The 26,681-nt window shown below is 42.5% G+C and overlaps 1 protein-coding gene across 1 annotated transcript; it reads left to right on the top strand.

Annotated features, from left to right (window-relative positions):
* The first annotated feature begins 1,673 nt into the window (after positions 1-1,673).
* Positions 1,674-25,286, top strand: LOC112068250 (F-box/LRR-repeat protein 20-like). The gene is given in 16 exon segments (XM_024135345.2): positions 1,674-1,969; positions 7,753-7,814; positions 15,071-15,125; positions 15,234-15,308; positions 15,987-16,081; positions 16,224-16,292; positions 16,411-16,506; positions 16,907-17,036; position 17,228; positions 17,575-17,648; positions 18,491-18,621; positions 18,948-19,008; positions 19,952-19,996; positions 20,094-20,150; positions 20,373-20,585; positions 20,746-25,286. Coding segments are annotated over 16 exon segments (1,314 nt in total). The 5' UTR covers positions 1,674-1,927; the 3' UTR covers positions 20,854-25,286.
* The last annotated feature ends 1,395 nt before the right edge of the window (positions 25,287-26,681 follow it).

The following is a 26,681-nucleotide window of genomic DNA, read 5'->3' as shown; positions in this document are numbered from 1 at the left end:
AATGTAGTATGTAGTTGCAAGGTTGCTAATTAGCTAAAATGCTAAAGTTGTGCGTGATGAGATTCGAACACACAACCTTTGGGTTTTAGACCTTTGCATTAGCTAACATGCTAAGTAGCTAAAAAGTAGTAAGTAGTAGCTAAAGTTGTCTGTGATGAGATTTGAACACACAATCTTTGGGTTCTATACTTTTGCATTAGCTTAACATGCTAAGTAGTTGCAAAGTAGCTAAAAAGTAGTAAGTAGTTATAAAGTTGTCCGTGATGAGATTTGAACACACAACCTTTGGGTTGCTAGATGTTCTTGTCATATCCACCCCGACCAACCAACCAACCAACCTCCTTTCGTTTTTACCGGATTTTAGTTTTTAAACGGATTTTAGTTTACTATGTTATGCCTAGTCTATGAGACCAGCCTGCCATTTCTCGACCAACTACGCTTGCCCATTGCTGTGTTCAAAACCACTTGGAACTCGGAAAATATGAAGGCAAATAATGACGTTTGTTTTCTTCAGGTTGGAAAGTCAGAGCTCTAGAAAGAGGCCCGAGTTGGATGATTGATCAAATCGATTTTTCCCAGTCAGACCTAGTTTTTTTCGGAGTTCCCAGTTGTTTTGAAAGCACTAGTCGGAAGTCGGAGATTTCCGAGTTCCCAGTTGGTTTGAACGCGGCACATGTCCCGGATATATGACGTTAGCAGCTGAACCTATGTGCATGCGACGTTGGAAATTATAGCCAAAGTATTTTTCCTCCGTTATAAAGACATTATGTGTAATCATGTTATCTTTATACTGTGTGAGTCGACAATAGCAATCCAGAAAGAACTGCAACTTGATTTAAAGTGCAATGGCTCAGCATGGATTTCTACTCCCTGTTTACATGCACCTTTTCCCGCTATAATGACATCGGATGACAAGTCACGTATATGTGCCTTGATTGGTTTCTTGCGAGCTGGAAGCAGTCCAAAGCGGAAGTGCTCTTTCCCCAAACAGCAACAACAAAGTTACAATGTATCAATTCGTTCATCAGATTGGCAGTTTCAGAATGTTGTCCATTGTTTTGTCAGTGGCTATTGAAGTTATATATATATACACGTTTTATAATGGGAAATAATGGACACCACAGTGCATTATTTTTTAATAAAGATATGCCTACATTATTATGACAATTTATGTTTATACACACAAAGTAGGTCTATGCACAAGGCGATGATATTATGTATGTAATCTTTATTTATGCAACATCATTATGCCCTTTATCCTGCATGAAAGACAACACACAAAAAACTGTACAAAACAAATCGCAGGTAGGTTATGCTCCTGTCCAAAACTAGGCCTCACATGGCTCCAATGACAACTGGACAGCACAATAGCATATACAGTAGGACTACCAATAAACTGCTATTGCACAGTGTCCTCCTTTATATCACAGTTATTTAAGGTTAATGTTTTTGATATCCCATAGCCCAATGATGTAGGCAGGGCTTAGGCTAAAGGGAGAAATAGGCTAGGCCTAATTCTATAGAATTCTAAATAATGGCAGAATATTGCCCTGATGAAAAATGCATGTAGGCTATACTTCGTCCAGGGTTATTACTAAATGTAATTATTTGTGTCCATAATAAAGAAGGCTAATGCTAAAAGCAGTGTTCACATATAAAGGGGGAACGGTGGAGGGGAGGGCAAACTAGTGAGCGGAGATATAAGAGTTCGGGTTGTTGGCTGGGGCAGTTGTCGAGAGGTAGGCTATTGCAATTGTGTTACTAACCGAAAAAACGATGAAATCCGCCGTCGCAGCTGCCGAAACAACGGTAGCATGGTAGCTTTGGACTGGGGTTTGCAAGACGAGCGCCGATATCTACACGTTACTGTAATTTTAACACCGAATTACTTATCCCCCTGATCGAGTCGGGTAAACCACCGTCCGAGATGGGGAAGGAGGTTAATGGTGTTTCGCGGAGCCGGTTTGAGGTGAGTTTATAATATAGGAGATTGATAGATGACAATTATTTTTGATTGGTGTTATGGTGTTTGTTAAACTRCGTCCATGGTTGCGCACCGATGCAGCTTCCGCAGTCAATGTTTGGATTAGGGCAAACATGTTGTTTTCAAGTATCGACAATATCTTGATTTCTTCAATAGCCTACCAGAATGTACAGTTATTAAATGGGGTTATAGTTTCACATTTTGTGTTTATAAAGCATTCATAGGTTTCCGGGCTGATTTAAAAAAATTGTGGAGCCTATCCGAGCTTTCTCTTTGTGCCGTCAAAACAAAGACAATGACACAAATAAAGACTTTTAGGCTTCACACTGATACGAAGCCCTATATTTCCCATCGTTTTATAAACATAAAATGTGATAATATTCGGGCCTACTTCATCCTACTGTGTGACTGAGTTATTTCACAGAGTTGGAGAATTGGAATGTTGTCTTTGATCAGCTAGGGTTCTGTTGTGTAGACTCATGGCCGCTGCGGGTTGATCCTGCTACAGATGGGCCATTCGCTCGGCCACGACTCGGCTAGTCCACCACCACACTCTGAATATCAACAGCAAATACAACAATATATATCTGTTTTTTCAAATCATACAGGCTATGATTTCCCTATAGATGTTTACGTTGACAGAAGCCCCATGTTTTTTATGCAAGCGATCGTTATTCAACGTTGTGGCAAAGTTTTCGTCCCTTTATACGCAGCGGTAAAGAATGCACCAAATGTGAAATATGGCTTTGGATAAATACAGTCTCATTAACAAATGCCGTTCGTGTGTGTTCACACCGTGACATTGGCCTGTCTACCCTGAGCACTCTGTGTTGTTTAATCCTCATTTAGGCGGCGTGGGATTTGTGGTTTTATTTATTTTTAAAGTGCAACAGCTGACGACTCAGAAGATTCAGGCCGTACCGTCTGGCCTGACAAGCTGACATCTGCGCCAGATACACGAGCTGTAGTTTATTAGCCAATAACAATGGACTTTAACGGTTTGGAGAGTAGAATTGAAATTGTGTTGCATTTATAGGCAGGCCTATTCTTAGTCACGCCCCTGTTTTTTATTTTTATGGATCAACATATTGCATATTGTCAAGAGGCCTAGTGTTTGTACATTGAAACGCTACAGTTAGAGATAAACAATTTTGTGTTGTGCGTAGTTAGTTTCCAAAGGGATGAGGTGTGTTGTCTTCAGCAATTCTTAGTGTGAATCAGTCAGTGAGCTCAGTTCATGTACTGTAACCAAGGCAAGGCAACACACATCCCTTAAGTCTTGAGCATTTCAAACTGTTTTTCATAGACCAGAGACAAATGTTAAGAGAATTTTAACCCATTGGCTTTGAATTGTGTCTTGTATTCTGAACATTCTATTTCAACGTTTCTTAGACCACACTGTCAGTTATTTAACTAATAGAAAGCAATTAATATCTAGATTTCATATTCAAATGGTAGAGAAAAGTGAACAATTTGTACATTTAACTTTTAACCAATCATGATGCGAAAGGATCCAAGTTATTTAAAAACTTCCTAAATAGTATGAGTATGATTGGAGATTCAATCATGATTTAGCCTTATTTCAAACCATTTGATATACAGTGCATTCGGAAAGTGTTCAGACCTCTTGACTTTTCCCACATTTTGTTACGTTACAGCCTTATTCTAAAATGGATGAAGAAAAAAAAAATATCCTCATCAACCTACACACAATACCCAATAATGACAAAGGGAAAATAGGTTTTCAGAAATTTTAGCAAATTTATAAATAAGCAAAAACAGAAACCTTATTTACACAAGTATTCAGGCCCTTTGCTATGAGACTCGAAATTTAGCTCAGGAGCATCCTGTTTCCATTGATCATCCTTGATGTTTCTACAACTTGATTGGAGTCCACCTGTGGTAAATTCAATTGATTGGACATGATTTGGAAAGGCACACACCTGTCTATATAAGGTCCCATAGTTGACAGTGCATGTCAGAGCAAAAAGCAAGCCATGAGATAGAAGGAATTGTTCGTAGAGCGCCGAGACAGGATTGTGTCGAGGCACAGATCTGGGGAAGGGTACCAAAACTTTTCGGGAGCATTGAAGGTCTCCAAGAACACGGTGGCCTCCATTCTTAAATGAAAGAAGTGTGGAACCACCAAGATTCTTCCTAGAGCTGGCCGCCCGCCCAAACTGAGCAATCCGGGGAGAAAGGCATTGGTCAGGGAGGTGACCAAGAACCCGATGGTCACTCTGACAGAGCTCCAGAGTTAGTCTGTGGAGATGGGAGAACCTTCCAGAAGGACAACCATCTCTGCAGCACTCCACCAATCAGACCTTTATGGTAGAGTGGACAGATGGAAGCACTCCTCAGTAAAAGGCACATGACAGCCCGCTTTGAGTTTGCCAAAAGGGACCTAAAGGACTCTGACCATGAGGAACAAGATTATCTGGTCTGATGAAACCAAGATTGAACTCTTTGGACTGAATGCCAAGCGTCACATCTGGAGGAAACCTGGTACCATCCCTATGGTGAAGCAAGGTGGTGGCAGCATCATACTGTGGGGATGTTTTTCAGAGGCAGGGACTGAGACTAATCAGGATTGAGGGAAAGATGAACGGCGCAAAGTACAGAGAGATCCTTGATGAAAACCTGCTCCAGAGCCCTCAGGACCTTAGACTGGGGCAAAGGTTCACCTTCCAACAGGACAACTACCTTAAGCACACAGCCAACACAACGCAGGAGTGGCTTCGGGACAAGTATCTGAATGTTCTTGAGTGGCCCAGTCAGAACCCACACTTTTACCCGATCGAACATCTCTGGAGAGACCTGAAAATAGCTGTGCAGCGACGCTCCCCATCCAACTTGACAGAGCTTGAGAGGATCTGCAGAGAAGAATGGGAGAAACTCCCCAAATACAGGTGTGCCAAGCTTGTTGCGTCATACCCAAGAAGAATCAAGGCTGTAATCGCTGCCAAAGGTTCTTCAAGTACTGAGTAAACGATCTGAAAAGTTTTTTGCTTTGTCATGGGCTATTGTGTGGAGATTGAGGGGGGAAACAATTTAATCAATTTTTAGAATAAGGCTGTAATGTAACAAAATGTGGAGAAAGTCAAGGGGTCTGAATGCTTTCTGAATGCACTGTACAATAGGATATGTCACATGGAAGAGTATTTCTCACCATTCAAGAAAAGGTACTTTGTAATAATGCGTGACATAACATAAACCATAAGGGCAGTTCCACGGTAACGGAATTGCGCTGACTCAGATTCTTCACTTAACAAAAACCATTGATTTCAAAGTTTAACAAGCCTATGCACAAGGAATCCTGTTGAAAGCAATTTACACTGAACATTTCACAATAACACATTTACTGGAAGAACTGTGCAGATGCAAAGTTTGGTAACAGAATTTTGTAAAATCTCCCTGTGTCAACGTTTTCCAGAAACTCTAAACATCTGCTCCAAATTAAGATTCAACAATGTCTGCAGACAGAATGCAATGTCAGCTATGACATGACACATTGTCTTTGAAAAATCTCTTTTGATTATTAAATTACAGCAAGTGAAGTGGATTTACACCCGGTAACGGAATTGCGGTAACAGAATTTCTTCATGGGTCCCTGATCTGTACTACACAGAAATGCATAATTATGGATATGAATGTCATTCTCTTCATAGTGATGTATCCTAAATAGGTACACAAAGGTATAAATATGTCATATCCTCCTCTACATATTTGGGGATTATTATTCTACACACTGGCTATTATTTTAATGAGCTCTGCCCCCAAACAAGACCAAATTTGGTTGGAGTTGACCAAATCAAAACCAATCATAGACCTCTGTTTCACAAGCTTGAACATTCAAAGTACAGTACAGCACAATAGAGCTCAGTGAAGGACAGAACAGTAGAGTTCGGTAGAGTATAGTTTACCATTGTAGCCAATTCAATTGCAGAAAATCACTTACCAATTAGGGGGGGGGATTTAATCACTTAATAATGAATTAACAAAATGGATATCTGTAAAAACAGTAACTTATTGATAGGTCTACCTTTACTTGTTACTTAAAGATATGTGGGTTTTTGGTACAGGAATTTCAAGGCACAAGGCAATGTTTCTTAAACTTACACAAGGCAAAAAAAAGTTATACAAAATATAACATGTTTATTAGTTGGCAGGGGTCTTTATTTACTTAAGCATTGTTGTGTTTTTATGTATTTCTAATACCTTTTTTTTTTTAAATACTTTTTTCTGGTAGATGTTTTCTAAGACCCCTTTTCCATCTGTTTGGCCCGAAATCAAAGTCTTTACTTATTCTGAAATGTTTAGGATGGATTTTTTTTTAAATGTGTGTATGCCTTAATTTCTCAAAAATATAGTCTTGGGTTTCATTTGACACCAGATTTGATATGCTCCTATGGACTTCACATGTTTGTGCTCATGGGTCCTTTTTACATGGAAATGACCAATAACTACTGTGGCCCAGCAAACAATCATATAATGTTACACCACAAAGGAAAAACAATGTAGCCTATACGCCCCAGACCATGCGCATCATCTGGTTATTTTGGAAATGGCCGTGGATTATTTGACCTGTTGAGTAGTTCTCTGAAAGGCAAGCTGTCAGAGTGAATTTGCCCCAAAAGCGAAATGCCTGTCCTTTCCTGCTCCCTCAGTGTGAAAGTAAACAGGGATCATAGGACAGGCTTAATGTACTATTGACTCAGTGTGTCCCCTGAATTTGTATTATAAGTTAACAGAAAAAAAATCATAGATTCACATTCAAAATATACATATATTGGAGGTCAGACTAACAGCAGACTCATGTTGACTTTGTCACAAAGTTGCTCAAGTCTCTACAATGGATGAAGTATATTCCTGTTTATGCTTGATATCTTTGTCATTACATGGAACACCAGTATGGTTCAGCATTACTGCATTTGACAGGTCCTATTCTGACTACAATACTCCTCCATTAATCATTTTAAAAATAATATATGCCATTTAGCAGACCAAAGTTATCCAAAGTGACTTAGGCTGCACTTACACAGACAGGCCAACTAAGATATGTGTTCCACTAATTGGTGTTTTTGACCAATCACATCAGATCTCTTCACGTATCTTTTTCAGAGCTTGTCTGATTGGTCGAAAGACATGAGTGAGAGAAAAAAATATCAGAATTGGGCTGCTTGTGTAAATGCAGCCTTAGTCATACAACCAATGTTGTATGGGTGGCCCCAGGAATCAAAGATGAATGCAAGTGACTTACCCAGTAACTTGGACAAATTTAAGTTTGCTCCTAAATATGGGAACTCTGCAAACTAGAGTAGGAAACTATTTTCCATGACATCATATTTCAGTGTATCGAGGGACTGAATATCTCATGGATCCTAATTCTCTGTTTGTGGGTGTGTTAAACACCTCTGCTGTAGTCACTGTTCAGACATTACAACATAAACATAGGAAGCAAGAAAACAGTGAGATGATCAGACAGACAGGAAGGAAGCAAGAGACATTTCACACCGGGTTTGATTAGGAGACAGAAAATGTCTCCCTTCCTCTCAATCTCCACCGCACTCACTGTATCACCCCCTTTCTCCCATCAAGCTTTGACATTGAACCTATCTACTGATGAGACAGTGATCATTTATCATTGGTTATATGCTGGAGCTTTCATTGGGGTGGGGCAGAGAGAATAGAGGAAGTCTAGGCCAGTCCTGCTGTGAGCGACGGAGCCAGAGGAAGTTAACACGCTCTTCTTCATCTCTTCCTCGCAGATGTTCTCAAACAGCGACGAGGCCGTCATCAATAAGAAGCTGCCCAAGGAGCTGTTGCTGCGGTGAGCGATGGCTTTCCAATGACTGGGCCGTATGCACACACAGAATATGGCATGCCACATGCTCAGCGCCATGAAACATCTTAACCTGCCCAAAACACAGCCGTGTACACTCTGATCCACCTGCTCCACACAACACAGCCACTGACAATTTGAGAGGTTACATCGTGACACTTAGCCATGAGCCACCTTAGAAACGAAGGGTCACTATACTGGGGCTCTAGTGGTTTGGTCAACATCACCGACCAACTGCCATCTGCCACTCTCCCTCATGCGCCCCATCCCACTTGCCCCAATTTCCCCTCCCCCAATGCTAAAACTAATTAAAAACAGATGGTCTGGGCTATAAAACATTCAAATCAATTAAGCAAAACAAAAAAAGTAAAAGCCCTTAAGCAAACAGAAAATGGAGGCCATAACTCAAGACTGGGTCTCACCAGCAGAACGGTCTGGGATAGAGGTGCTGACGGTTGGGGGTCTGCTGAAGGTGCGGGGGCCACAGACTGAGCTCTGATTTACTAGGGCTTTTGGGTTAGGGGCAGGCCTGCCGAGGCCAATTGCAACATACTCATATACTCACCCTATATCACACTGGGCTGCAGAGTGCAAAGTGTTACATATGAATCCATCACACATACATACCTATTCTCGAAGGGCATAGATGGCAAGGCACTATTCACACCTTGACTTCTTCCACATTTTGTGTTACAACCTGAATTTAAAAATGGGTAACATTTTGATTTTTTAGTTCACTGGCCTACACACAATACCCAATAATGTCAAAGTGGAATTGTTTATGGAAATGTTTACAAATTTAATAAAAATGAAAAGCTGAAATGTCTTGACTCTCTAAGTATTCAACCCCTTTGTTATGGCAAGCCTAAATAAGTTCAGGAGTAAAAAATGTCTTCACGAGTGGCGTACATTGCATGGACTGGACTCTGTGTGCAATAATAGTTTTTGAATGACTACCTCATCTCTGTACCCCACACATACCATTATCTGTAAGGTCCCTCAGTCGAGCAGTGAATTTCAAACACAGATTCAACCACAAAGACCAGAGAGGTTTTCCAATGCCTCGCAAAGAAGGCTACCTATCGGTAGATAGGTTATTAATTACACATTGGATGCTGTATCAATTCACCCAGTCATTACAAAGATACAGGTGACCTTCCTAACTCAGTTGCCAGAGAGGAAGGAAACTGCTCAGGAATTTCACCATGAGGCCGGTGGTGACTTTAAAACAGTTACAGAGTTTAATGGCTGTGATGGGAGAACTGAGGATGGATCAACAGCGTTGTAGTTACTCCACAATACTAACCTAATTGATAGTGAAAAGAAGGAAGCCTGTACAGAATTCAAATATTTGAAAACAATAATCATGCATCCTGTTTGCAACACTAAAGTAATAATGCAAAAAATGTGGCAAAGCAATTAACTTTTTGTCCGGAATACTGTGTTATTTTTGGGGCCAATACGTTACGGAGTACCACTACATATTTTCAAGCATAGTGGTGGCTGCATCATGTTATGGGTATGCTTGTAATCGTTAAGGTCTGGGGAGTTTTTCAGGATAAAAAAAATAATGGAATGGAGCTAAGCACAGGCAAAATCCTAGATGAATTCACCTTTCTGCAGGACAATAACTTTAAACACAATGCCAAATCTACACAGGAGTTGCTTACCAAAAACACAGTTTGACTTAAATCTACTCGAAAATCTATGGCAAGACCTGAAGTTTCACAGCTGCAAATGCTGTAAAAGGTGCTTCAACAAATATTGACTCAGGGGTGTGAATACTTATGTAAATGAGAATTTAATAAATGTTGAGTTCTGGCTGTAACACAATGTGGAAAAAGTCAAGGGGTATGAATACCTTCAGAAGGCACTGGTACACTACATACATACAGTTGAAGTCGGAAGTTTACATACACTTAGGTTGGAGTCATTAAAACTTGTTTTTCAATCACTCCACAAATTTCTTGTTAACAAACTATAGTTTTGGCAACTTGGTTAGGACATCTACTTTGTGCATGACACAAGTAATTTTTTCAACAATTGTTTACAGACATTATTTCACTGTATCACAATTCCAGTGGGTCAGAAGTTGACTGTGCCTTTTAAACAGCTTGTAAAATTCCAGAAAATTATGTCATGGCTTTTTATAAGCTTCTGATAAGCTAATTGACATCATCTGAGTCAATTGGAGGTGTACCTGTAGATGTATTTCAAGGCCTACCTTCAAACTCAATGCCTCTTTGCTTGACATCATGGGAAAATCAAAAGAAATCAGCCAAGACCTCAGAAAATAAATTGTAGACTTCCACAAGTCTGGTTCATCCTTGGGAGCAATTTCCAAATGCCTGAAGGTACCACATTCATCTGTACAAACAATAGTACGCAAGTATAAACACCATGGGACCACGCAGCCGTCATACCGCTCAGGAAGGAGACACGTTCTGTCTCCTAGAGATGAATGTACTTTTGTGCGAAAAGTGCAAATCAATCCCAGAACAACAGCAAAGGACCATGTGAAGATGCTAGAGGAAACGGGTACAAAAGTATCTATATCCACAGTAAAACGAGTCCTATATCGACATAACCTGAAAGGCCGCTCAGCAAGGAAGAAGCCACTGCTCCAAAGAAAAAAAAAAGCCAGACTACAGTTTGCAACTGCACATGGGGACAAAGATCATACTTTTTGTTTTGGAGATATGTCCTCTGGTCTGATGAAACAAAAATAGAACTGTTTGGCCATAATGACCATCGTCTGTCTCTTATACACATCTAGATGTGTATAAGAGACAGGGAGTGGCCATCACAAAGCCCTGACCTCAATCCTATAGAAAATTTGTGGGCAGAACTGACAAAGCGTATGTGAGCAAGGAGGCCTACAAACCTGACTCAGTTACACCAGCTCTGTCAGGAGGAATAGGCCAAAATTCACCCAACTTATTGTGGGAAGCTACCTGAAACGTTTGACCCAAGTTAAACAATTTAAAGGCAATTCTACCAAATACTAATTGAGTGTATGTAAACTTCTGACCCACTGGGAATGTGATGATAGAAATAAAAGCTGAAATAAATCATTCTCGCTACTATTATTCTGACATTTCACATTCTTAAAATAAAGTGGTGAACCTAACTGACCTAAAACAGGGAATTTTTACAATGTCAGCAATTGTGAAAAAAACTGAGTTTAAATGTATTTGGCTAAGGTGTATGTTAACTTCCAACTTCAACTGTACATGCAGTACCAGTCAAAAGTTGACACACCTACTCATTCCCAGGGTTTTCTTTATTTTACTATTTTCTACAGAGTAGAATAATAGCGAAGACATCAAAACTATGAAATAACACATATGCAATCATGTAGTAACAAAAAAACTGTTAAAGCTTGTTTTTGTTTATTGTGTTATTGGCTTGTTTATTGTTTATTCCATGTGTAACTCTGTGTTGTTGTCTGTGTCACACTGCTTTGCTTTATCTTGGCCAGGTCGCAGTTGTAAATGAGAACTTGTTCTCAACTAGGCTACCTGGTTAAATAAAGGTAAAATAAAAAAACAAATCAACATATTTTTGAGATTCTTTAAAGTAGCCACCCTTTGCCTTGACGACAGCTTTGCACACTCTTGGCATTCTCTCAACCAGCTTCATGAGGTAGTCACCTGGAATGCATTTCAATTAACAGGTGTGCCTTGTTAATTTGTGGAATTTCTTTCCTTAATGCGTTTGAGCCAATCAGTTGTGTTGTGACAAGGTAGGGGTGGTATACAGAAGATAGCCCTATTTGGTAAAAGATCAAGTCCATTTTATGGCAAGAACAGCTCAAATAAGCAAAGAGAAATGACAGTCCATCATTACTTTAAGACATGAAGGTCAGTCAAAGTGGAACATTTCAAGAACTTTGAAAGTTTCTTCATGTGCAGTCGCAAAAACCATCAAGCGCTATGACGATACTGGCTCTCATTAGGACCGCCACAGGAAAGGAAGACCCGGAGTTACCTCTGCTGCAGAGGATAAGTTCATTAGAGTTACCAGCCTTAGAAATTGCAGCCCAAATAAATGCTTTACAGAGTTCAAATAACAGACAAATCTCAACATCAACTGTTCAGAGGAGACTGCATGAATCAGGCCTTCATGGTTGAATTGCTGCAAAGAAACCACTACTAAAGGACACCAATAATAATAAGAGCCTTCCTTGGGCCAAGAAACACAAGCAAAGGACATTAGACTGGTGGAAATCTGTTCTTTGGTCTGATGAGTCCAAATTTTTGGTTCCAACCGCTGTGTCTTTGTGAGACACAGAGTAGGTGAACGGATGATCTCTGCGTGTATGGTTCCCACCGTGAAGCATGGAGGAGGAGTTGTGTGGGTGCTTTGCTGGTGACACTGCCAGTGATTTATTTACAATTCAAGGCACACTTAACCAGCATGGCTACCACAGCATTCTGCAGCGATACGCCAGCCCGCCTGGTTTGCGCTTAGTGGGACTATCATTTATTTCTCAACAGGACAATGACCCACTATATCTCCAGGCTGTGTAAAGGCTATTTGACCAAGAAGGAGAGTGATGTAGTGCTGCATCAGTTGACCTGGCCTCAACCCAATTCGAGATGGTTTGGGATGCGTTGGACCGCAGAATGAAGGAAAAGCAGCCAACAAGTGCTCAGCATATGTGGGAACTCCTTCAAGACTGTTGGAAAAGCATTCCAGGTGAAGCTGGTTGAGAGAATGCCAAGAGTGTGCAAAACTGTCATCAGGGCAAAGGGTGGCTACTTTGAAGAATCTAAAATAAAAATCTGTTGCTTACTACATGATTCCATATGTGTTATTTCATAGTTTATGTCTTCACTATTGTTCTACAATGTAGAAAATAGTAAAAAATAAAGAAGAAACCTTGAATGAGTAGGTGTGTCCAAACTTTTGACTGGTATTGTACACACACACTGAGTATACCAAACATTAGGAACACCTTCTTAATATTTAGTTGCACCCCCCTTTTCGCCCTCAGAACAACCTCAATTCGTCGGGGCATGGACTCTACAGTCGTGGCCAAAAGTTTTGAGAATGACACAAATATTAATTTTCACAAAGTCTGCTGTCTTTAGATATTTTTGTCAGATGTTACTATGAAATACTGAAGTATAATTACAAGCATTTCATAATTGTCAAAGGCTTTTTTTGACAATTACATGAAGTTGATGCAAAGAGTTCAAATTTGCAGTGTTGACCCTTATTTTTCAAGACCTCTGCAATCTGCCCTGGCATGCTGTCAATTAACTTCTGGGCAACATCCTGCCTGATTGCAGCCCATTCTTGCATAATCAATGCTTGGAATTTGTCTGAATTTGTGGGGTTTTGTTTGTCCACCCGCCTCTTGAGGATTGACCACAAGTTCTCAATGGGATTAAGGTCTGGGGAGTTTCCTGGCCATGGACCCAAAATATCGATGTTTTGTTCCCCGAGCCACTTAGTTATCACTTTTGCCTTATGACAAGGTGCTCCATCATGCTGGAAAAGGCCTTGTTCGTCACCAAACTGTTCCTGGATGGTTGGGAGAAGTTGCTTTCGGAGGATGTGTTGGTACTATTCTTTATTCATGGCTGTGTTCTTAGGCAAAGTTGCGAATGAGCCCACTCCCTTGGCTGAGAAGCAACCCCACACATGAACGGTCTCAGGACTGATGGTAGCGCTCACCTTGTCTTCTCCAGACAAGCTTGTTTCCAGATGCCCAAAACAATCGGAAAAGGGATTCATCCGAGAAAATGACTTTACCCCAGTCCTCAGCAGTCCAATCCCTGTACCTTTTGCAGAATATCAGTCTATCCCTGATGTTTTTCCTGGAGAGAAGTGGCTTCTTTGCTGCTCTTCTTGACACCAGGCCATCCTCCAAAAGTCTTCGTCTCACTGTGCGTGCAGATGCACTCACACCTGCCTGCTGCCATTCCTGAGCAAGCTCTGTACTGGTGGTGCCCCGATCCCGCAGCTGAATCAACTTTAGGAGACGGCCCTGGCGCTTGCTGGACTTTCTTGGGCTTGCTGAAGCTTTCTTCACAACAATTGAACCACTCTCCTTGAAGTTCTTGATGATGCGATAAATGGTTGATTTTAAGTGCAATCTTACTGGCAGCAATATCCTTGCCTGTGAAGCCCTTTTTGTGCAAAGCAACGATGACTGCACATGTTTCCTTGCAGGTAACCATGATTGACAGAGGAAGAACAATGATTCCAAGCACCACCCTCCTTTTGAAGCTTCCAGTCTGTCATTCGAACTCAATCAGCATGACAGGGTGATCTCCAGCCTTGTCCTCGTCAACACTCACACCTGTGTTAACGAGAGAATCACTGACATGATGTCAGCTGGTCCTTTTGTGGCAGGGCTGAAATGCAGTGGAAATGTTTTTTGGGGATTCAGTTCATTTGCATGGCAAAGAGGGACTTTGCAATTAATTGCAATTCATCTGATCACTTTTCATAACATTCTGGAGTATATGCAAATTGCCATCATACAAACTGAGGCAACAGACTGGGAAAATTAATATTTGTGTCATTCTCAAAACTTTTGGCCACGACTGTACAAGGTGTCGAAAGCGTTCCACAGCGATGCTGGCCCATGTATGACTCCAGTCCACCGTTGTCAAGTTGGCTGGATGCCCTTTGGGTGGTGGACCATTGTTGATACACACAGGAAACTGTTGAGCGTGAAAACCCAGCAGCATTACAGTTCTCGACACAAACCGGTGCTCCTGGCACCTACTGCCATACTCTGTTCAAAGGCACCTACCTTTTTTGTCTTGCCCATACACCCTCTGAATGGCACACATTCTCAGTTGTCTCAAATCCTTCTTTTAACCTGTCTCCTCCCCTTCATCTACACTGATTTGAAGTGGCTTTAACGAGTGACAAATGAGGGATCATAGCTTTCACCTGGATTCACATGGTCAGTCTGTCATGGAAAGAGGTGTTTTGAACGTTTTGTGTGTGTTAATGCCCCACCACACAATCTCGCTCTGCAAAAGTAAACATTTATCTAGCCTTCAAACACTATAACCATAGTAGAGTTAACATAAATTCACCCACACAATAACACAATCATAAGTGTCATGCTCATCAAACATAAAGTGGCATACATAGCAGAGTTCTATATGTAATTATAGGGTCGAACAGGGATTCTGGGTAGAGCCTTGTATACATAGAGGGCTCTGGTTCTGATTCTGGGTACCAGGGGTTCTGAACCATCCCTGTCTGTGTTCCAGAATCTTCTCCTTTCTGGATGTGGTGACACTCTGTCGCTGTGCCCAGGTCTCACGGGTGAGTTTGTGTTTCTGAAGTGTGTATTTGGTTCAGTGTATGTGTAATTGTGTGTTGGACAGAATAGTGAAACGAGTGAAGTTGACCATGTGCCCCTCTCTCCCTCAGTCGTGGAATGTGCTCGCTCTGGACGGCAGTAATTGGCAGAGGATTGACCTTTTCGACTTTCAGAGAGATATCGAGGTCAGGAAGTCTCGCATAAACCTTATTTTTCCTCACCTCTTCTCTCTCCTCTCCAATTCATCCTCACCTGCCATTGATTTTGTTTTGTTTTGTCTGTCTTGCCATCTTTATATGGAAACAAAGTGGACATGCATGGCTTTGACCTTATAAACACAAACAACATTGACATTAAACCCACATACCGTGATTATCTAAGATTGAATTCAGGACCTTAGCAGTTGGTTGTCTACTAAAGGAAAGTTTGAATTGACTACTATTGATGTTGTGCATTCACCACAATCAATGCCATGTACTGTATGTCAATCTATTGACCTTGTCACTGTATGGATGACCACAGATGACCATTTAAAGGCATTTGAAGGGTATGACTGATGTATTCACACGTGACAAGTTTAGTACATTGCCATAGTCAACGATGAATGGCCTGAACGCCAGGTCAAGTATAATCATGTCTGCCAGACGTGAGTGCAATATTAAGACAGACACTCAACAGGCTCTGTGAAATTGGTTCAAGTTAAGCAGTCAGTGTTTACAAAGATGGTTGAGTTTTGCCTAAATAGGCAGACTCCTACCCTATGCTCCTGCTACATGTATTTTTGCATGTATGTGAAAGTGAAGATGATCTGGGGATGAATCTATGTTTTATGAGAGGTGTTTGCTTGTGTCCGTGTGTTGCAGGGGCGAGTGGTGGAGAACATCTCGAAACGATGTGGGGGATTCCTGAGGAAGTTGAGTCTGAGGGGCTGTCTGGGGGTGGGGGACAGCGCTCTGAGGTGAGGACTGACTGGGAATCTGGCCTAGACTGGGCACTCTTGGCACTGAGGAGGGTGAGGGGAGGAGATTGATTGTGGGAGCTGGAGGGCAAGTACACACACTCCAGTGCAAATATGTCTGTTCCTGTTTGTTTTTCAACAGAACCTTCTCCCAGAACTGCAGGAATATCGAGCTGCTTAGTTTGAATGGCTGCACCAAGATTACTGACAGGTATTTGCAGACATTTATGCCTTTATTATGTTTGTCTAGTATAATGATGTTTTGCTAATGTACTCAAGTGTTACATTATTATATATGTAAGGCTCGTGTCTCTTTCTCTCCCATGCAGCACATGTAACAGCCTCAGTAAGTTTTGTCCCAAGCTCAAGCACTTGGACCTCGCCTCCTGTACCTCAATCACCAACCTGTCACTCAAAGCACTCAGGTGAGGGGTCTCTCTTTCTCCCTCTCTCGTGCACACACACTCATACTGTCAGCATTCCTGGAAAAACCTTGTCACTCACCTTTTGGTGATTTGATTGTAGTCATCCCTCTTCATGACAGTTTGTTGACTCTAGGACTAATATAAGCCATTCCAAATATCCTGGGACTTTTTTTGAGATACAAGGTTTTTCCAGGACTCCGACAATACTCACTCTCTCACACACACACACACACCGGGGAGTCTCCTCAGCAGGAGCAGATGGTTGCATCTGTTGTACAAGCGTAGGGTGAACAGGTAATTCCGTTAATTCAGGGATGTGCATAAATAGGGGCAATATTGTTTTGCTGGCTTTTTAATCTAATATCTGTCGTCGGGGTCTGACCCATTTCTTCCCCTGCAGTGAGGGCTGTTCCTCAGTAGAGCAGCTTAACATCTCTGTGTGAACCAGCTGTGACTAAGGATGGCATCCAGGCCTTGCGTACGATTGCTGTCCCGGACTCAAAGGCCTTTTCCTCAAGGGCTGCACACAGGTAGGGCCAGGGCAAGGCAACAAAGGGTCAGTAGAGATGGGACCATTTAAAAAGCACAAGGTCGCTACTCTCGGCTAAGAAACGTGCATTGACAGAAGAAAGAGAGGATATGTGAGAGGAATTCAGACACCTTGGAGGTGAAATTTGAAACAACGGATCGCAATACGGTTAGTATGTAGCTAGAGGATGAGCGTTAAAATAATAGGTTAGACTGAAGGGCTGACTGAGGGGAGGGCTTTCTAGTCTAGATATGGACCGAGGGCTAAATGTTTTGTATTGCACGGAGTGTGATGGCGATGGTAGAGTCCAAAAGCAGGTAGGACATTTAGTGCAGAGGGGGTTAGCTAGCTACCATCATTGGTGGGGTTACCTTGGGTGCACTGCTAATGGGATTCTTAAATGACTCTCCTCTCTACTCTCTCTCTGCTCTCTTCTCTGTTCCTCCTCTGCCTCTCTCATGCTCTCTGCCTCTCTTCTCTCTCTCTCTCTCTGGCCTCTCTCTCTCTCTCTGCTTCTTTCCGCTCCACCTATTAACTAGTTGAGGATGAAGCACTGAAGCACATTGGGCACACTGTCGCAGAGCTGGTCACTCTCAACTTACAGACGTGTTCGGTAAGCAACGCGCACTTCTTTCAGTGGTTTAGTCACATAAGCAGCACAACCTGCTGGTCACAGCTCCAAAATAAAGCGAGTGTCTTACTTAGTATTTCAGCACCCATTCATGTTTGGGGCTGCAATGCTTTGTTGTGGTGAGTTGGGTGCTTTGTAACTCCTGAATAGGTTTGTCATTGAGATATTATGAATCTCTAATAGCTGTTGTGGCCATCCATATGGAAGGTAAATGAGTCATGTCCTGCCTCTCCTCTGCTGTTTTTTTTTTTTTTGGTGGACTGAGGGGAGTTTCTTGTGTACAAGGCTGCTCAGTCAGTCTGCCCTGCAGTAGAGGGACTGGTGTGGACTGAGGCCTGCCCTGCCATGTAACCTACATAACGAATAGCGTGTGAAATCCACCCAGACAACACATTTGTTTCTCTGGTATCCTCTTTATCTGTGTCTCCAAATTCCCTTCCTGTTATGTCTACACCCCAAATGTCTCTCTCTCTCTCCCTCTTTCCTTCCTTGTCTCCTTCTCAATATCTCCCATCTTTCAGCAGCTCCCTCTTCTTTTGCCAGACTCGCCTCTGTTTCATCCTCTGTCCTCTTTCTCTTTTTACACCTGTGCTTTCTCTGTGTGGATCCCCCTCGCAACTTTCTGCAATCTTGTAAGATCAGAACTATAGAGGGAAAAGAGATGAAAATATATCACAGAAAACAAGATATGATTCTCCTTCCCTGTTCCGAGGTGGATATTCATAGCCTACGGCATTAGTTATGGTAATATGATGTTAATTTTGTTTGGTGTTTGATGCCGTGGAAGTTCTGCTAGTGACCCGTGCCTGCTTCCTTCTGAGCAGCAGATCACAGACGAAGGTCTCATTACTATATGCCGGGGCTGTCACCATCTGCAGTCGCTGTGTGTCTCAGGTTGTGCCAACATCACAGACGCCATCCTCCACGCCTTGGGACTGAACTGCCCGCGCCTCAGGTTGGTACTCCCTCTGCTCCTAGTCCACCTCCTCACCCCAGACCCCTGCTCCAACCCCTCCACAGTGGTCTCAGGTGTGTCCCCCCCCCCACCAAGCCCACCTCATCCAACCCACATGCACGCTACCCCCACCCATCCCTGCTTCTAACCCCTGTTCACTCCAAATACCACCAGAAACTTCATACAACCCTTCATACATTAACGACTCAAATACACCCCGCACTCCTTTCTGGTTAGTGCCCAAGTCAACCCATCTTGTATTTCCTCAGACATGTCAATACATAGCAGTTCCCCCGACCATAACAGTATGTCCTGTCTCCTTTCAGAATATTAGAGGTGGCTCGCTGCTCTCAGCTCACAGATGTGGGCTTCACTACACTAGCAAGGGTGAGTGTGGAAACTGACGCAGGTCACACACGCCTCTGACATACACTACCGTTCAAAAGGTCACCTAGAAATGTCCTTGTTTTTTAAAAGAAAAGCTTCTTTTTTTTTGTCCATTTTAAAATAACATCAAATTGATCAGAAATACAGTGTAGACATTGTTAATGTTGTAAATGACTATTGTAGCTGGAAACTGCAGATTTTTTTATGGAATATCTACATAGGCGTACAGAGGCCCATTATCAGCAACCATCACTCCTGTGTTCCAATGGCACGCTGTGTTAGCTAATCCAAGTTGATCATTTTAAAAGACTAATTGATCATTAGAAAACCCTTTTGCAATCATGTTAGCACAGCTGGAAACTGTTGTTCTGATTAAAGAAGCAATAAAACTGGCCTTCTTTAGACTAGTTGAGTATCTGGAGCGTCAGCATTTGTGGGTTCGATTACAGGCTCAAAATGGCCAGAAAGAAATAACTTACTTCTGAAACTCGTCAGTCTATTCTTATTCTGAGAAATGAAGGCTATTCCATGTGAGAATTTGCCAAAAAACTGAAGATCTCGTACAACGCTGTGTACTACTCCCTTCACAGAACAGCGCAAACTGGCTCTAAGCAGAATAGAAAGAGTGGGAGGCCCCAGTGCACAACTGAGCAAGAGGACAAGTACATTAGTGTCTAGTTTGAGAAACAAGATGCCTCACAAGTCCTCAACTGGCAGCTTCATTAAATAGTACCCGCAAATCACCAGTCTCAACGTCAACAGTGAAGAGGCAACTCCGGGATGCTGGCCTTGTGTCTGTGTTCTTTTGCCCATCTTAATCTTTTCTCTTTATTGGCCAGTCTGAGATATGGCTTTTTCTTTGTAACTCTACCTAGAAGGCCAGCAAACCTTTGAACGATAGTGTATATGTGTTGTCTTACTGTTAATTTATTTTTTCTGGCAGAATTGTCATGAGCTGGAAAAGATGGACCTGGAAGAGTGTGTGCAGGTGAGCTAGCCTGCGCAACACGCACATTCCCACACACACCAACATACACTATAGCACCATCCACCAGAAGGATACGTTTGTTTATGTCTCTCCCCAGATCACGGACGGCACACTTATCCAGTTGTCCATCCACTGCCCTCGTCTGCAAGTTCTGGTGAGCACTAGCTAATGGCTTTTATCCTAGGCGCTTGTCTCAAACATGCTTTGTTAAATCTAAGGAACGTCTTTAAATTCTATGAAATACATTTCAGAAGAACTTGTTTCTTAGATAATCCACAGTCTCATGGTGTTAATAACAAAAGAAACCCAATGTGTTCGGTGACCGTAGTATTGCTGTTCTTAACTGTTCCCTTGTTGTGGTCTCTCTCTCTCTCAGAGCCTGTCTCACTGTGAGCTGATTACTGACGATGGCATCAGACATCTGGGCAGCGGGCCTTGTGCCCACGACCGGCTGGAGGTGATCGAGCTGGACAACTGCCCCCTGATCACAGACGCCTCGCTGGAGCACCTGAAGACCTGCCACAGCCTGGACCGCATCGAGCTCTACGACTGCCAGCAGATCACCCGCGCAGGCATTAAGAGACTAAGGGTAGGCACTGGTGCTACAGCGTACATTGCTGCTTATGCGTTGTGCACAGACACCCAGACTCGCATAGATTACAGGAGATGAATGAACATTTCTTAGATGCGGTTGTATAGACCCTTACACCAACACTTGTCTTTTTATCTCTTTCTCTCCTCCTCTCCAGACCCATCTACCTAACATCAAAGTGCACGCGTATTTCGCCCCCGTCACCCCACCCCCCTCGGTCGGGGGTAGTCGCCAGAGATTCTGTCGTTGCTGTATCCTGCTATGATGTGAAGACTGCGTCCCCACCCCCCCTCAGCCCAACATCTGCCCCTCCACCCAACCTGGCTCGGCCTGGTCCGATCCGGCCTCCGGGTATACATGCTGGTGTGTCCCCCCCCGATTGGAGCTGCAGAGAGAGGGAGAGAGCCCAAACACCACCGGGTCTGGGAAGAACCTTCCCAACGACATTACCAAACCCACTCACAACAGCCTTTGTCAAACACAAATACACAAACACAAATAAACACACACACACACATCACCACAGATGAGCGTCAGTACATTCCCTGCTGTCCGCAGGCCCATGTTCTAAAGACCTCGCAGCATTACAGGGAGGATTACATAATAGAACCACTGCTGTTTACAGATTAGGCTCCTAATACACTGTATGGACTACATGAAGCTAGGGCTCACTTGATACAAGGTTCCCTATGGACTACTATGACCTTTTACTGAAGGATCAGGAAGATAGGTTTGGATAAGAAACTCACATCCAATGTGTGTTTGTGGGTGTTGGGAGGATAACCAGAAACATGGCTAGAGCTACTATGAGGATATTGGTTTGGTAGAAATGCCCTCAGAATCTTTCAACGACTGTCAAGCTACCTCTAGACATAACTGCACTTAAATGTGAAGTTATCTTTGTTAGCCTCTGGTTCCATACTGCCCACTCCAAACCAATTTTTTTTTTTGTTGCTAAAGATCCGTTTCCATTGGCACTTTTGAAGTCAACCCAGGTTAGGCTGGACTTGGTGGCTAGCTGAAATTGTTTCCACTGCCTCCTAAATAGAATAAATTATGTCATGTTGCTAGGTAGCCAATATGTGACTGCAGCTGGCTTTGCTAATGTTGCTAACTGGCAAGATGTTGAAGAATTTAAATTCACCCTCACAATACTGTAACTAACTTTAACCCATACTCCTGTCAGTGCTAGCCATACTCAGAACCATGTATTTAGTTTGCTAACTAGCTAAACGGTTAGCGTCGCTATTGGCTAGCTAGCTAATCAAGCAAACCAGACGGCAGGTTTGAGTTTTTTTAAATTGATTTAATTATATTTTTTTATACGAAATGTTTGATATGATGTAGCTAGCTAGCTAGCTTTCAATACGAACTGGCCAGCTAAAATTCCTGCTAGCTCACGTTAGCTAGCTACAGTAGCTTGTTTTAACTCTGATATGCTAGCTAATAATGGTAGCTAGCATTTTAGGGCTGACTGTTGTCATAAAAGTTTATTGTGTAATGCAAAAATTAATGGATCCAGCTGTGGTGGTAATTCGTGTCATGTCTGACTACTGCAGTACTGCTTGTCCATGTGCTAACTAGCAGCGCACACACCTAGATGAGCTGCTAAACGTTGTCACCATCCAGCGGTTATTTAATTTTTTTTGTATTTATTTACTGAGTCACCAGCCTGAATTCTAATCGAGCTAGCACCCGTTGTGAAACTGGGCTGTGCTGGTTCGAATTTGAGAATTCCATTCGAACCATCTCTATTTTGGGCCAAATTTTAAGTGCCAGTGGAAAAGGTGTTTAATTTAACAGAGTCCTGGTGTCTTCTACAGCCATTAAACAGCCCCCCCACACACACGCACACACACACAAACTTATTGTAAATACAGTGGGTAGTAGTTATTCTTCTCTAGACTCAAAGTAGCTGCAGCTTAGTGCAGGCCTGCTAGAGGCTATGCTGAGTTTATCCAGCAAAATGATGACACTTTTTAAAGAGTCTCTATGACTCATCTAATAGTTTACTGCCAAATGACTACACACACTTGCACATACACATGCGCGCGCACACACACAGCTCAATACCTCCCCCTTCCCCTCTCTCTGTTACAATCAGAAGCTTCATTGTACAAAAAAAGAAGAGAAAAGCAAATATTTTTCTAAAAAGGACACCAATTGAGACTTACACGTGGGGACTTGAGAAGATGCCAAATGTTGCATGTAACAATTCTAGTTTTTTAAATCTAAATGTATTATATGTAAGTACTGTGGAAATCCAGCGCCGCAGCCAGCTGAACCACACCACAGACCATGGTGTGAAGAAGAGATTTACGTCAATGGGTCTCGCACTATGAACTATGTTAAGCCAAACACATACTGTACACACACAGGTATGTGTGTGAGAGAATGTTCCAGGGCTATGGAGAGTAGTTTGGACAGTGAACCATCACCGGTTCTGGATTTTTGGAGACATATTAAACCAGGCCCCTGCAAGCTAGTCTTAACAACAACAAAAATCTTGAATAGAGACCCAAACACATAAAATAAAAAAGATTGACGTCACTGTGAGTTTGTGATGCCAGACAGACCATGAGGATGGAAAGAAAAAGCCAACCGAAAACAAAGTATCTGTATTTTCATTTTGTTGCTTTTAGTCTTTTTTTCCCTCCTTGGTGATGAACATTCTTGATGAATGCGAGCTGGCGAACCACATGTGTAGGAGGAGATGCCCAGTGTTGCTAGCGGGCACCAGGATCTGGTCAGTGACAGTAATGCCCCTTCAACTCCCATGAGGCCATGCAGGGGAGAGGGTGACAGTGGAGTTGACCCTGCCACCAGCGCAACGCCCTTCTCTTTCTGCCTGGGACCAGTGATGTGGGACGAGGAGGGGCCGCTGGAATTGGATAGGAACAAGGAAGTTGTTTAGAATCTTGACCTGGAGTGAGCTGAGTGCACAACACTGGCCTGCTGACAGATGTTGGAGTGCAGGGGTATGTGTCCCAAAACGCCACGACTACCACCTTACCAAAAGACTTTGACCCCTGTTCATGAGTTTCAAAGCCTTTAATTTGGATCCTTCCTCCTCTCCCACACTTTAACCTTCTCTGTTTTCTGTCTCTCCTCTTCTGTTCTCTGTTCTGTTTTTCTTTTTATAGTTTAGTCTTTTTTTAGCCTTTTTCTGTTCAAGTTGGTGACTTATACATCTCGTTCTCACCCCTCCCCACTCTTTTCTGTTTGGTGTGTTTTGGGGTGGGGCTGTTTTTGTTTTTCATTCAGTCATGAGTTCAGTGTTTTCCCCAGTTAAGTTTGAGCCCTCTTGCAGTCCTTGGTTTTTGGTCTTATGCAGTTTGTGTTCTATTACGAGTTCTTGTTACCTAATGTCCAGAATGTAACCTTTGTACAGGGGGAAGGGTTGGAGACAGTGCAATTTGTAAAATAAGTTYATGATGAGTCGGTGAGGATGAACCGGTGTTGCTTGTATGTATAATGGATGTTATACAACGTATTGAATGTGTTGCCATGAAGGCATGGTCTGGGAACGTGGGGGGGTTAGGGCCTAGGTTGTGTGCTGATGTAGCAGAAACAGATTCCTCTCCTGATGTGCTTTCCCTTTACTTGTTATGCCTTGCTTTGGGGATCCCCTAACACCATGATGCAGCCCACCCCACTGTAGAAACAAAACAGAGTTGGTACGCCCAATAGGAATGTTTTAATGTTCTCTAAAAATACATATTTCCTTCTAAGATTCAAACCAACTAACAGGCAAAACATTTAATGATTATTTTCTGTTTTGTGATTTGTCAGTTGGGGGTGGGAGGGGGATAATGCAAACGGCGATTAATCCAGTCTGATCTGTTTTGTTTGAATGCGGGTTTATGGGGGATTAGAGAACATCCAGGAGCCCAGATATGCGGAGATGCATAATGTACTCATACTACGCACCCTCTGGCTGGATGCAACTGTGCTCCCCCTGCTCCGTACGGTCTGGAGTTACTGGAGGGAAAGTCATGGTGAAGCCAGGATCCATAACACCTGTTTGCCCTCTTCACACATAGTTGCTGAGTCACCGGCACCACTTGTACTCGCTTAGTCATACACAGACGCACTGAGACACACACACACGGTACGCACTGACCATTTGCACTGCCATGGTCCCCTCTGAATCAGAACTCAGTTGAGAGCGAAGGTATGCAGAGTAGACATACGTGCTTACACATACACACTATTGACAGCACAGACAACAGGCAAATTCAGTCTCAAGCGGTTCTGTTAGAATTTATTCAATATACAAAAACACGAGAACATGTCCATACCGGGTTATCTCATAAACTACCCTGTAGAATGTCAAGACTAAACACATGCAAAACAATTATACCGCTTCATTCCTCTGATTTTCCAGCAGTTAACATGGAAGATGACAGATTACTGATTTCTGGATCAGTCCATTTTCATGTCCACTCAGTCCCTATGACTAGACTGTGTGGGGGAGGGGGTTGGGGAGGACGGCTGGCTGGCTGCGTGAACAAGATGGTGGATTTAAAGTGTGTTCTTGGTAGTTTGACACCTGGGGATTACTTTACTTTTTTTTTATTACTTTACACAATGACTGTAGTTCATATAAATTAATGTAAATCTTTTTCTTTTTTTTCTTTTTTTTACAATTAACTGATTATAAATGAATATGTATGTATGAATAAATATATAACTATATTATTAAGATTTGCCTGTTATTTCTGTAATTGCAGTATGTTGAAGTGTTCATTTGTTTCGCTCTGAATTTTTTCCTGACCTGACTAGGAAAAACTCTTGGCTCCAGTTATAGGCTATAAATAGGGAGCAGAGGTTTTTCCTGACCAGGTCAGGTAGTCTCCACTATATTGTAGTAGTCCTACATGTTTTCCTGTTACTGTATGTAATGCATCTTGTCTCAAACTTAGCGCAACACTAGAGGGCAGCAATAAGCTACTTTTGAAAAAAAGGCTGTGGAGAAACCCAACCCTGAGTACTGTGCGGGGTTGTAAGAAGCAGGCTGGAACTATGTTATGAGTCGTTAAATGCTATTTTACTGAATTTATCCACTTTGTAGCAAAACTTAATTCAAACATGTATGTAACCCAAGTCTTCATACTAATTGTGTGGGTATCTGATGTCTGTGATGAAATCCTAGATGAATGAACAGGATCATTCTGTCTGCCCCATTGGGAGTAACCACACTGCTACCCGTCCTACAGTGCCATGACGACCAGCGACTTAGCTTGTGATGTTGTTAGGCTCATAGTGCCACATGGGAGCCATTTTGGCTCCAGTTGTCCCCTTGCTGCTGGAGATATTGTGTTCCTCCTTCTCCTTCCCTCTGGCATGGAGTGGCTTGTTTTCGCCTCCTATCTTGTCATTGGGGGGACCTTATTTTTAGCTGGCTTACAGACACCTGGGGTATTAGTCTGCGAGTGCACAGCAGAGCAGGCAGCTTGAAAATCTTATGAATGTTCAATGAGGGTGTATTGTTTTCTCCACACAAAGCAATTGACTAATAAGAATGCTGTGTCCTACGGCTAAGTTTGTAGTCAAGACTCACACTCTGGGAAATTGGTCACGCTTACACTTGTGCCGTTCAGCATAATGACATTATATAAACACACACACTTTAGAGACTAATGTGGCATATGCTTAAATATGATGCATGTTGCAGTAGACAAACAATGCACACACATGCAGGAGATCAAACTGCAGCCCCAGTGTTATATTAGGTAGCATGTTCCATTGCTCTCTGCGTCTACACAATCTGCCATGCAGTTGGAACTTGCTGCTGATTTGCTAGAGAAAACTAGGAATAATTAATTTGAATATGATTACTGGGGCTGGGGTAAAACAACAATGTCACTCCTTGGCTACCTTTCCTCCTCTCTCCACCTCTCCTTCTCTCTCGCCCTCTCTCCTCCATTAAATGGCTTCTGGCAGCTTAGCCCGGACTTTGATGAAGGGCTTAGGAGGCATAATGGAATGCATACATACATAGAAATACTGTAATCATATGCAGAAGTGTAGCTCTCTCTGATGTTGTGGCAGACTGCTACCAGCGCTGTGTTTACACGTACACACACACAC

The sequence above is a fragment of the Salvelinus sp. IW2-2015 genome, unplaced genomic scaffold (assembly GCF_002910315.2).
Source record: "Salvelinus sp. IW2-2015 unplaced genomic scaffold, ASM291031v2 Un_scaffold351, whole genome shotgun sequence".
Classification (NCBI taxonomy): Eukaryota; Metazoa; Chordata; class Actinopteri; order Salmoniformes; family Salmonidae; genus Salvelinus; species Salvelinus sp. IW2-2015.
The sequence above is the reverse complement of the archived record's forward strand: the minus strand, read 5'-3'. Positions and strand labels throughout refer to the sequence as shown.